At 32.8% G+C, this 13,298-nt stretch overlaps 1 protein-coding gene across 9 annotated transcripts in view; it reads right to left on the reverse strand.

Moving 5' to 3' along the window:
• Akap9 (A-kinase anchoring protein 9) overlaps positions 1 to 13,298 on the reverse strand; it is a 127,291-nt gene that overhangs the window by 75,579 nt on the left and 38,414 nt on the right. For all 9 annotated transcript variants that reach the window (XM_021732781.3, XM_078040439.1, XM_078040440.1 and 6 more), the window contains 2 exons: positions 9,960 to 10,173; positions 8,076 to 8,238 (listed from right to left, as the gene is read on the reverse strand). In XM_021732781.3, coding sequence (XP_021588456.2) covers positions 8,076 to 8,238; positions 9,960 to 10,173 — 377 coding nt within the window. The remainder of the gene's footprint in view (positions 1 to 8,075; positions 8,239 to 9,959; positions 10,174 to 13,298) is intronic.

Here is a 13,298-nt window from a genome sequence, read left to right on the forward strand (position 1 = left end):
CTGTACTGCCTGAAATCCACACTGCTAGAAGGGCATACATAAAAACAACATGAGAAAACAATGGAACAAAGTGGCCCAAACAAACTAAGATGATCCAATAATTAAACCCATAGACAACACAGTAAAAGAAATGTAGAAAAGGAGTTTAGAAAGTACATATTAGACTGACCTGGTACATAAAGAATGATAAAGGGAATAAAATCAGAGATAAATTTGAGGAGGTAAAAGATTATTGCAGAGGCAGAGATTCTCAGAAAATGACAACAACAACAACAACAACAACCCCAGAAATCCTCAAAATGAAACAATCAGTAAACCAATTAAAAATTCAATGGAAAGTATTATCAATAGATTAGACCATTTAGAAGATAGAACCTCGGGCAATGAAGACAAAATATATAATTTTGAAAATAAAGTTGACTACACAGGGAAGATGGTAAGAAACCATGAACAGAACTTCCAAGAATGATGAAATAACAAGAAAAGACCAAATTAAGATTTATTGGGATAGGTGAAGGCATAGAGATACAAACCAAAGGAATGTCCAATTTTTCAATTAAATAATATGAATAAATTTCCAAAATCTGAAGAATTAAATGGAAAATCAAATACAAGAGGACCTCAAATGTACAAGATCACAACAGACCCACATCAAGATACATCATAAAGAAAAAGGTCAAATATAGAAAATAAGGATTGAATTTTAAAGGCTATGAGAGAAAAAATATCAGATTATATATAGAGGGAAACTAATTAGGATCTCAGGTGATTTTTCAACCCAGACCTTCAAAGCCAGGAGGTCCTGGAATAATATATACCTAGTTCTGCAAGAAGATGGATGCCAACCAAGAATTCTATATCTAACAAAATAAAACTTCAGATTTAAAGATGAAATAAAAACCTTCCATAATAAACAAAAGTTAAAAGAATTCACAACTAGAAAATCTGTGCTATAAAACATTATCAACAAAATATTCCATGAAGATGGAAAAAAAAGTCAAAATCAACAAAGGGAGGAGCCATACAAAAGGAATAATCAATCAAAGGAGAAATTAATTCAAAGTAAAAAGCAGAAAAATAAACTAAAATGACTGGGAACACAAATCATATCTCAAAAATAACCTTGAATTTTAATGGTCTAAACTAATAAGCCCAAAAGACATAGACTGGCAGATTGGATTAAAAAAACAAAACCCCAAAATCTGTTGTCTCCAAGAAACTCACCTCATAAGCAAAGACATCCACAGAGTGAAAATGAAAGGACGGGAAAAAACATATCACTCACATGGATTGAGTAAACAAGCAGGGGTTTCTATCCCCATGTCAGATAAAGTGTACTTCAAGCCAAAAGTTAATCAGAAGGGACAAAGAAGACATTTCATACTGCTTAAGGGAATTATACATCAACAAGACATAATATGTTAAATATTTATGCCCCAAACAATGGAGCATCTACATATATCAAACAAACCTTCCCTCAATTTCAAGAATTAAATAGACCATAATACAATAATACTGAGTGACTTTAACAAACCTTTCTCACTACTGGATAGATCGTCAAACAAAAACTAAACAAAAAAACTATAGAACCTAATAATATAATCAATAATTTATACTTAACAGACATATAAAGAGTATTACATCCATCAACGAATACATGTTCTTCTCAGCAGCACACAGACCCTTCTCTAAAATAGACTATATATCTTATGCCACAAAGCAACAATTATGAAATAAAAAAAGAAATAATACCCTGCATTCTATCAGATCATAATGGAATGAAATTAGAAATCATTGATACAATAAAAAATAAAAACTACTCCAGCACCTAGAGACTAAATAATACGCTATTGACTAACCAATGGATAGAAGAAGAAATCAGGGATGAAATTTTTAAAATACTTACCAGAGATAAATGAGAACTGATACAACTTGTCAAAATCTCTGGGACACTATTAAGCTAATTTCATTAAAAGAATGGAAAGTCAATGAGTAAATGACCTAACATAAGATCTCAAAGCCCTAGAAAAAGAAAAACAAATCAACACCAAAAGCAGTAGAAGACAGGAAATAATTAAAATCAGAGTTGAAATAAATGAAATTGAAATAAATGGAACAATTAAAAAATTAACAAAACAAAAAGTTGGCTTTTTGAAAAAATAAAATTGATAAACACAATCGTGCTAATGAAGACAGAAAACTCAAATCACTAAAATTCATAGTCACAAAAAATATTACAACAGATACTGTTGAAATACAGTAGAGAATCAGAAGCTATTTTGAAAATTTATACTCCAATAAACAATAAAAATGAAAATTTTAAAGACATCAACAAATTTCTAGAGACAAATGAGCTACCCAAATGGAATTAGGAGGACATACACAATTTAAACAGATCAATTTCAAGCAATAAAAAAGAAGAAGCCATCAAAAGCCAACCATTTAAGTAACACCCAGGATGAAACAGATTCTTACCCAGTTCTACAAGACCTTTGACGAATTAACACCAATAAGCCTCAAACTATTTCATGAAACAGAAAAGGAGGGAACTCTTCCAAACTCATTCTATGAAGCTAGTATCACCTGATATCAAAATCAGACAATGACACATCAAGGAAAGATAACTTCAGACCAATATCCCTAATGAACATAGATGCAAAAATTCTGTATACAATTCTGGCAACTCGCATATAAAAACATTAAAAATATAGTTGTTATGGTTTGGTCGTCAGGTATCCCCCAAAAGTTCACATAAGACAATGCAAGAAGATTCAGAGGAGAAATGACTAACCCAATCAGTGAATTATCCCCTGATAGGAATTAAATGATAGGGATTAAATGAAGTGGTAGGGTATGGCTGGAGGAGATGGGAATTGGGGGGATGGCTATGGAGTATCATTTTTTATCTGGAGAGTGGAGTCTCTGTATGGAGTATATATTTTGTATCTGGAGAGTGGAGTCTCTGTCTCTCTGTTTCCTGATCACTATGTGAGCTCCTTCCCTCTGCCACACTCTTCTTCCAGATGTTCTGCCTTACCTCAAAGCCCAAGGGATGGAGCTGGCCTTCTATGGACTAAGACGTCTAAACACCATGAGCCCTCAAATAACACCATGAGCCCTTTTCCTCTCCTAAAATTGTTCTGGTCAGATCCTTTAGCAACAGAAATAAAAAAGCTGACTAAAACAATAGTGCACCATATTCAAGTGGGATTCAAGGTTTGTTCAACATACAGAAATAAATAAATGTAATTTATCACATCAATAGACTTCAAGAAGAATCATATGATCATTTCAATAGGAGCACAAAAAACATTTGACAAAATAAAGCACCCTTTCATGTTTAAAACACTAGAAAAACTAGGGATAGTAGAAACATATCTCAACACTGTAAAAGCTATACATGCTAAACCCAAGACCAAAATCATTCTAAATGGAGAAAAACTGAAGGCATTCCATCTAAGAACTGTAGTAAGACAAGAATACCCTCCTTTTACCACTTTTATTCAATATAATCCTGGAAACTAGCCAGAGCAAGTAGACAGAAGAAAGAAATTAAAGGGATATAAACAGAAAAAGAACCAAAATTATTACTATTTGCCGACAATATGATTCTATATTTAGAAGACCTAAAAAATCCACCAGAAAACTTCTAGAATGAATGAAATTCAGCAAAGTAGCAGGACATAAAATTAATAACCATACATCAAATACATTCCTATATATCAGTGATAAAGCCACTGAAAAAGAAATTAGGAAAACTACCCCATTCACAATAGCGTCAAAAAATAAAATAGAATATTTGGAATCAATCTAACAAAAGAGGTGAAAGACCTCTACAGTGAAAACTACAGAACACTAAAAAAAAAAAAAAAAAAAAAATTGAAGACCTTAGAAGATAGAAATATCTCCCATGTTCTTGGATAGGCAGAATTAACACTGTCAAAATGGCCACACTACCAAAAGCATTATATAGATTTAATGCAATTCCTATTAAAATTCCAATGACATTCTTTGTAGAACTAGAAAAAGCAATCATGAAATTCATTTGGAAAAAAGAGACCCAGAATAGCCAAAGCAATCCTTAGCAAGAAAAGTGAAGCAAGAGGCATCATAATACCAGAACTTAAATTATACTACAGAGCCATAACAACAACAACAAAAACAATGGGATGACACTGGCACCAAAACAGACACATAGACCAATGATACAGAATAGAAGACACAGAGACAAAGCCATATAAATACAGTTATCTCATACTAGACAAAGGTGCCAAAAATACTCACTGGAGAAAAGATAGCCTATTCAACAAATGGTGCTGGGAAAACTGAAAATCCACATGAAGCAAAATGAAATTAAACCTCTATCTCTAATCTTGCACAAAACTCAATTCAAAGTGGATCAAGGATTTAGGCACTAGAACAGAGACCATGCACTTAACAAAAGAAAAAGTAGATCCAAACTCTACCATCTCAGCTTAGGAACTGACTTCCTTAACAAGACTTCTAGAGCACAAGAACTATAAGCAAGAATCAATAAAAAGATTCAAACTAAAATGGTTCTTCACATCAAACAATCAATAACATGAAGAGAGTGCCTACAGAATGGGAGAAAACCTTTACCACATACACCTCAGAGCATTAATCCCCAGGATATATAAAAAACTCAAGAAACTTAACACCAGGGACTGGGGTTGTGGCTCAGTGGTAGAGCACTTGCCTGGCATGTGTGAGGGACCTAGGGTTTGATTCTCAGCACCACATATAAATAAATTTAAAAAATAAATGTTCATTGACAACTAAAAAAAAAAAATTAAAAAACAATAAAAACACCAGAAAAACAAACCAATCAATAAATGGGCTAAGGAACTGAACACTTCACAGAAAACATACAATTGATCAACAAATATGTGAAAATATGTTCAACATCTCTAGCAATTAGAGAAATGCAAATCAAAAGTACAATGAGATTCCATCTCACTCCAGTTAGAATGGCAACTATCAAGAATACGAGCAACAGGCCTAGGGACATAGCTCAGTTGGTAGAGTGCTTGTTCGCATGCACAAGGCCCTAGTTCAATACTCAGCACCACAAAAAAAAAAAAAAAAGAAAGAAAGAAAGAAAGAAAGAAAAAATATGCAATAATAAATGTTGGCAAGCATGTGGGGATAAAGGTACACTCATACATTGCTGGTGGGACTGCAAATTGGTGCAACTACTATAGAAAGCAGCATGGAGATTCCTAAGAAAACTTGGAATGGAACCATCATTTGACCCAGTTATCCCACTCCTAGGTTTATACTCAAAGGACTTTAAATCAGCATAATACAGTGATGCAGCCACATCATGTTTATAGCAGATAAATTCACAATAGCTAAACTACGGAACCAACCCAGGTGTCCTTCAACAGATGAATGGATAAAGAAAGTGTGATGTATATCTCCCCAATGGAGTATTACTCAGCCTTAAAGAAGAATGAAATTATGGCATTTGGTGGCAAATGGATGGACCTGGAGAATATCATGCTAAGCTAAATAAGCCAATCCCAAAGAACCAAAGGCTGAATATTTTGTCTGATATGCGGATACTAATTCACAATGGGGTAGGGGGGGATAGGGAAGAATAAACACACTTTGGATTAGACAACGGGCAATGAGGGGAGGGGAAGGGTTATGAGAGAAGAAAGGACAGTAGAATGAATCAGATATTATTATCCCAGGTGCATATATGATTACATCACATATTCTACATCATGTACAACCAAAGAATGAGAAGTTATACTTCATTTATGTATGATATGTCAAAATGCATCCTACTGTCTTAGATAACTAGTTAGAAGAAAAAAAATTGCTAGAACTAAAAAAAAATTAGTTATTGAAACTACATATATAGAAATAATAGTTCATTAAATTTGATTTGTCTAACATTACCCAACTGGTATGTGGTAGATCTGAACATGAGTTATTTTAAATAAAAACAGTAGTTCTGAAAAAAAAGAAGAGGCGTGAGGATGTGGCTCGGTGATTAAGAGCCCCTAAATTCAATCCCTGATACCAAAAAAAAAAAAAAATATATATATATATATATATATTTATATGAGTGTGTGTGTGTGCATGTATGTATGTATATAAAGATATATCTAAGATATATTACTGAGTTAAAAAAAGCTTATAAATTCTCACTTGCATTAAAAACCTGTTTTAACATATGTCTATATAAATAGGAAATGTCTGAAAGAATACATATCAAAAGTAACAATGATTGCTTATATTGGAAATGAAATGTGGCAACAGTAAAGAGAAGGTTCTTAACTTACAGTTAGTTTAATTTTAACTTACAATTAGTTTAATTTTAATTTTATCTACCCACATATCTTTTGGTATGTATGTCTGAATTCTGTATTGTTATATAAGCATTCAATACTTTGTAAAAATGTTTTCTTAAAATGTCTAATCTTATAACAATAAGGTAAGATTAGTATTTAGGAATCATGTGGATTTAGAATACATCAGTGACTTAAATAGACAAAGATAAGCTTAAATTCCTAGGCTGGGGTTGCGGCTCAGTGGTAAAGTACTTGACTGCTGTGTATGAGGTACTGGGTTCAATTCTTAGCACTGCATGTAAATAAATAAATAAATAAATAAATAAATAAATAAAATAACAACTAATAAAAATATTTTTTAAAAAGGCTTAAATTCCTTAACGGAAGACAAACAAAATGAAACAATACTTCCTCTAAATTTATATACATTTGGATATATAAAGTGCATACATACATTATTTATATATACACATACATGCACACACACAATGATTATAATGTATGTGTACATATAAAACAAATAATTTTAAGAAAAAATGAAGTAGAAAAGTAAGACACACACTCTTTGGGGAAAATTTTAATTTATGTAAGAACATGACATCTAAGTTAAGATCCAAAGGAGATAAGGGTGTGGGCATACAAATACCTGGAGAATAATCATTCTAGGTAGAAGAAAAAGCCAATGAATCCCTAAAGCAGAAGCATACTGATATGTGATATATTTGAGGATCACAGTGGGGTTGTATGAGGTTTTTTTTAATCTTTTAAAATTGTTTTTAGTTGTCAATGGACCTTTATTTATTTATATGTGGTGCTGAGAATCAAACCGAGGGCCTCACACAAGCCAGGCAAGCTGAGCTCCAACCCCAATCCCATGGGATTATATGGTTTGAGAATAGTAAGTGATATGAAAGTCAGTAGGAAATGAAAGTCAAAGATGTCATGGTCCTCAGGACCTAGTGAGACTGTAAAGAGCAGAAGAGGATTAGAGTAACATGCTGTAACTGAAATTATAAAAGCAAAGGTTCTGGCACTTGTGTTGACTATTATATAGAGAACAGACTGTAAACAGAAGTTGAGTAATCCAGGTGAAACACACAATGGCAGGGACCAGTGGAGCAGTAAGGAGTGGCACAGCTTTGATGTACTTTGAAGGTTAAAAAAAAAAAAAACCAAGATTTTTTCATAGAATGGCAGAGAGTTATGACAGAAAGGAGTCATGATGGATGAAGATGGCTACAGAAGGAGCAAATTTTAGAAGATCCTGATCCAAGAAAACATAAATAGTGGTAATTCAAGATCATTTCTTCTCTCCTCATAGATCAGGATTCTATTTGGGACATGATGAATTTGAGCATTAGACAATCAAATGGAGTATATTCAAGTCATAGTGGAATGATCATACTTAGACTATTTAAGTATTCACCACATCAACATATCAAAGCCTAGGCATAGAATAAACAAGTAAATGTCTACTACCTGACTTATTATAATTCAGAAAATAGATTAATAATAACATCTTTATAAAAGCATAAGTAAAATTCCTATAATAAAATGTCTTTGATTTATACCAACATTTATTTCACACATTTTAAAGATACAGAATTATCTCCTGCTCTTATTTCTTAAAAATGTTACATCCTATCTCTTTGTTAAAGTTATATTTTATTCTTAAAATAACCATTCCAGAAGATACTATCATTGTTACTAAGCTACAAATACCACTGAATGAAGTTTTAAGTAAATAGATACCTTGGGTCCACTGTGGCCTCACTAATGGCTTGAAGCTTCTCCTGTAGAAAATAAATTTCTGCCCTATGATTTTCTTCAGTTTCTTTCAATTGTTGGCGCAAAAAGCATATGAAGTTTTCTAATTCTTGAATTTGTTCTTCAAGTTGTTTAATTTTTTTGGTATCTTACAGAGAAGATAACAGGAAGAGAAGACAATACACATTTCAATACAAACTTCTCAGTGAAATAACAATCATTTTATTTCAATGTATAAAGATATTTATTCTTTGAAAAATGTTTTGAGTGAAACTCAGGTTTTAATTTGACTCATTCTGACTGATGAAAACAAGAAAACAGTGTGATTCAAGATCATTTCTCCTATCCTTATGGTATAGTATCTCTAAATTCAACAATTTTATATCTTTAAAACAATTCAGAAACATGAAACAAAAGAGGTGTTGAAAAGGGACCAGAGGAGAGTAGTTCACACCTTTCACTTTCCTCTTTTATTTTTATTTCTAAAAAATGCTGATAGTTAATCACTAAACTAACTTTTTTTGCCAATTAAATAAGCCATTAGTTAACATGCAATTTGGGAAATAGTGGACAGACTATCTCAAGAAGATATCAATTAAAAAAAATACAAACTTAAAATATTACTACATTCAAAGAACCCCTGAAGTGAAAAAGCATGGTATTATCTGATATGCTTGAAATTCTATTCTGTTCCCCAAAGCAATTCCAATAATAAAACTCATTACTAAAAGCAAAAGTGAAGGTCTAGAGATACCTTGAACACAAGAAGTCTAATTAACTGGCCAAATAATCATGAAAGAAAAACATTAATTGTGACTAATTGTTTATGGTTTATTGTATGGTCCCTTAACATTGTTGTTTCCCATTATGCCATCTTGATCTTTTAACTCACTCTCTAGTTTCCCAGGATAACTCATTCTTGTCCTTGACCTCTTGTCCTTGACATCCATGCTGATTATAAATCTTTACCTCATACTTAAATTTTTCTCCCAGGTTTCAGACTTCTATTTTCAACTAACTCCTATATATTTTTTCAAAGTCAATAAGTATTCTATTCTTAACTCAATGTATTTAAAACTGAATTTATTATTTTTTTCACAAATTGGTTCCTTTCTATGACTAGAACCATACTCTAGTTTCTTAAGCTAGAAACTTGGGTATCATTCTTAATTTCTGCTAACATTAACGACAAACTAGAGCCTAACTCTAAGTGTTGAACTTAACTTTCTATCATACTCAATTCAATCTGGCTGGTCTTCCCATCAATAATTTCATCCCTTCCAACTGATCCTAATGGTATCACCTTAAAATAAAAATCTTATTGTTACTCCCACTATTTAAAATCCTGCTGAAGGTCTTATCACCAATAGTATAAAACATAAACATGTTTCATCAGAGTACATAAAACCTTTCCTGATCAAGCTCCTTCCAATCTCTCCAGTTTTATCTAGCTAACACAACCTGAACTCCCAGTTCTCCCAAATGGATGCAATCTTAGATAGAGCTCAATGCTTAAGACTCCATAGCCTTCCCCAAATTTCCAACCCAATTACTCCTGTCCATACCCTCATCCTACTCATCTCCCCAGGAAAGACAAGACTCTTTTTTCTCCCTCCATTCTTTGCATTTCAGAAATTTTCAGTTTATTTTATATATGCTTTCCCAATGGATTATGATTTCCTATGGGAAAATGACTCAGTAATTTTAGTTTTCTCTAGCACTTGAATGAATATCCAACAATTATATGAACAAATAAGACTAGGGCTTAGATACACAAGTCACCTTCCCCTGTGAGTTCTAAGGACAGAATTATGAAATGGTGGACTCTAAGTGATGCTTCATGGTAATTATAAGTCAGAAACTATTTACCTGTTTCTTGTGTTTTTACATTCTGTAGTTCTAACTGGTATATTTTCTGAAGTTCCTTGATCTTTTCCTCTTGAGTAGAAATAAGCTCCTCTTTAAGACTGCAAAGAGCTTTATCTTTTTCATTTTCCATATATTCACGAACCTGATCCACATGAGCTGAATAAACCAGTGAAAGGCATATGCGCTGAGCTTCCATCTGTAGCCTTAAATCATTCTGAAAGTGAATATATATTAGAAAAATTTAAAATAATTTACTATAAAATTATTTACTTTTTGCTTATACTAAAACAAGAGGAGAAATAAATTATAGTTTAAAACTTCATAAGAGAACCAATGACATTTTTTTCTTCATTCTTCATTCAGTTATACTGAGCTACTTCTTTTTTCAAGGAGAGTAGTATCATTACCTCAATTTTATAGCAAATTTTGATATTTGGTATAGCTTATGATTTGTCCATATTGGAGAGTCTTTATTCTGACTGTCCGGGACTGCTCCCTAACAGGAACAAGTTGTCTCTGCAGAAAACAGCCTAGAGCCTCAACATTTTAGGATATTTAAAGGCGAAAACCACATCCAGATTGACTTGGCAACCAGCAAGCAAGCAAGCAAGAAGCAGTACAGAAGCTGAATAAAGCCATTAGCGAAACAATGCAATGTCTTAATCAAATTTTCATCTCATTCATTTCTCCTGGGATTTTTTCATAATCAAAAGAGATATGGATCAAAGTGACCCTAGTTGAATACAAATTAAAGAATGGCTACTAACATCTAAACAATTATTCCCCAATAAGGTACACTGCCCAAGAAAAATGGGAACCAAAGAGAACAATTTTACATTGTGTAAAAATTGCTATTCTGTATTGCAAGTAGGCTATGCTAGGCAATTGGTAATGTGGTACAGTGATGGGGCTTTCCTATGGGAGAAACACTTCTTATGTAATATGGAGTCTCAGGGTAAAATGAAGTCTGTTTGGTCATTGCTTATATAGCCTGGCCTATAACATTCCCCAATGGTTTTATGGAACTATTCAAATCATTAATTAATCATCATTGGTTTACAGATACTGTAGTGAGTATGGAGGACCATCAGTTTTACAGAATGTATTTTTTGTTTTATACATCTTATTAAATAAACAGTTAATGATGCAGGGTCCAATTAAAAACCCTAAGAGGACTATCAGCAATGGATCGACTACAGCTGTGTAAGAGTAGTTAGCCAAGGAGACCAGGAGAACAAATTTTCATACCAATTTCTCTCATGTTGTCTTGGCTCTTCCTTATCTTTCATTTTTATTTTCAAATAATATTTTATTTTCATGGCACTGGGAATTGAACCCAGGGGTGCTCTCTACCAGTGAGTTACATTTCCAGCCCTTTTTTTCCCAATATTTTCATTTTTATGTGGTGCTGAGGATCGAACCCAGTGCTTCACATATGTGAGGCAAGCGCTCTGCCACTGATCCACAATCCCAACCCCAGCCCTTTTTGAGGCAAGGTCTCAACAAGTTGCCAAGGTTGGTCTTGAACTTAGAACCCTCCTCTGCCTTAGCCTCCCAAACAGCTGGAATTACAGGCATGCACCACCATGCCTGGATTTAAAATACTATTTTAAATATGGAAAAATGCAAGCAATAAACTCAAAACCCAAATTAACAAGTACTATAACATTTTTTCTATTTTTTTCATTCCCTATACTCCCTATACACTTCTATGTTCTCATCACTCCTTCCTCACAGGCAACCATAATCATAATTTGCTACAAATCCAGTCCAATTCTTACATTATCACTTCTCATTACAATACATTTTGCATTCTCAATGCTCTGTACATTTTGTATTTTTATGGACTTACACAAATAATATTAATTTTACAAATTTATTTTCTCATTCAATATGTCTCTGGTATTATTCCATGTAGGTAACGGGGGTTTAATGTCCAGTACCACAAACAAATAAACAAACAAACAAAAAATTAGCAGCATGTAGACAACAGGTTAATTCATTTTAACTGTGGTATTATGACTATACCAAAATTTGTCCATTTCCTTTCAGGAGATAAATTGGTTTATTCCTAATTTTTGGATATTTAAAAAAATACTGCTGTTAAATTCTTACACAGGCCCTTAGATAAATGTGCTAATTTCTTTCTAATTAGTGGTTCTCAAATCTAACATGCATCAGAATCACTTGGAATGCTTATTAAAACAGGTTACTTTAGGAACCTATCCCCATCCCCACGGTTTCTGATTTAGGAGAGGTCAAAGAGCTTTGAATTCTAACCCGTTACCAAGTAATGCTGTGCTTCTGGTCAGGAACCACACTTTGAGAACTACTTAGAAATATAACTGCTGGGTCACAGATAGTGCATTTTTAACTGTGCTAGATTTGATCAAATTATTTTTATATGACAGTACTAATTTACAATGCTACCAGAAGGTTGAGTACTTATATACTCACATCCTCACCATTCTTTATATCAGACTAACTTCACCAACCTAATGGGTATAAAATGTTATTTTATTTTTACACTGAATAGTAAGGTTGAAAGAATATTTCCATGTTTATTAGATACTTTGATTTCCTATTCAGGCACATGACTTTCACATCTTTTGCCATTATTTTATTTTTGGACCTCTTGTTACATTAATTGTTCTTTCTATATTCTTGATAGCTTTTGTTTGCAACTTACATACATGGCAAATATCTAGTCCCAGTCCTCAAATCTGTTTTACATTATTGTTTTTAAAAGATACAATAAAAATTTTAAATCTTTTCCCATGCTTTGTCTTTATTAAAAGTCTTTCCCTATCTTAAGATTCTATTTTCTTCTTATGTGTACATTTTTAACCAAGCTGATTTTTTTCCCTAAAGCAACAAGGATCTAATTCCCTAACTTCTAACCTCTAGTATCAAAAGTCAATTGTGCTCAAACAATTTTGTTTTTTTTCCTCCCAAACAATTTTGAATACTCTAAAGCTTCTTCTGCTAATTTGGTTTATTTTTTGATTTCCTTTGTCTCTGCTCAAATATCATCTCACGAAAGTAGTCTTCCTTGACCTACCCTATGCAAAAAAAAGCCCTTCACTTAGGGAGATCTTGTTCTTCTTATCATACTGTAATTTTATTCATAGCACTTAAGACCACCAGAAATATTTGTCTGTATTTTCTAATGTTCATCTAAACCCTAAAAAGTAAACTTTATTCTTCCTTGACCATTCTTATTCACTGTTAAATTATGAATGACTTGAACAGTGCCTGGAATGTAGTAGAGATTCACTAAGTGATTCATTGATTTGTAGGGCCTTCTTGCCACATACTAAATTTTTACAAGATACAGAT

The sequence above is a fragment of the Ictidomys tridecemlineatus genome, chromosome 2, assembly GCF_052094955.1.
Source record: "Ictidomys tridecemlineatus isolate mIctTri1 chromosome 2, mIctTri1.hap1, whole genome shotgun sequence".
NCBI lineage: Eukaryota > Metazoa > Chordata > Mammalia > Rodentia > Sciuridae > Ictidomys > Ictidomys tridecemlineatus.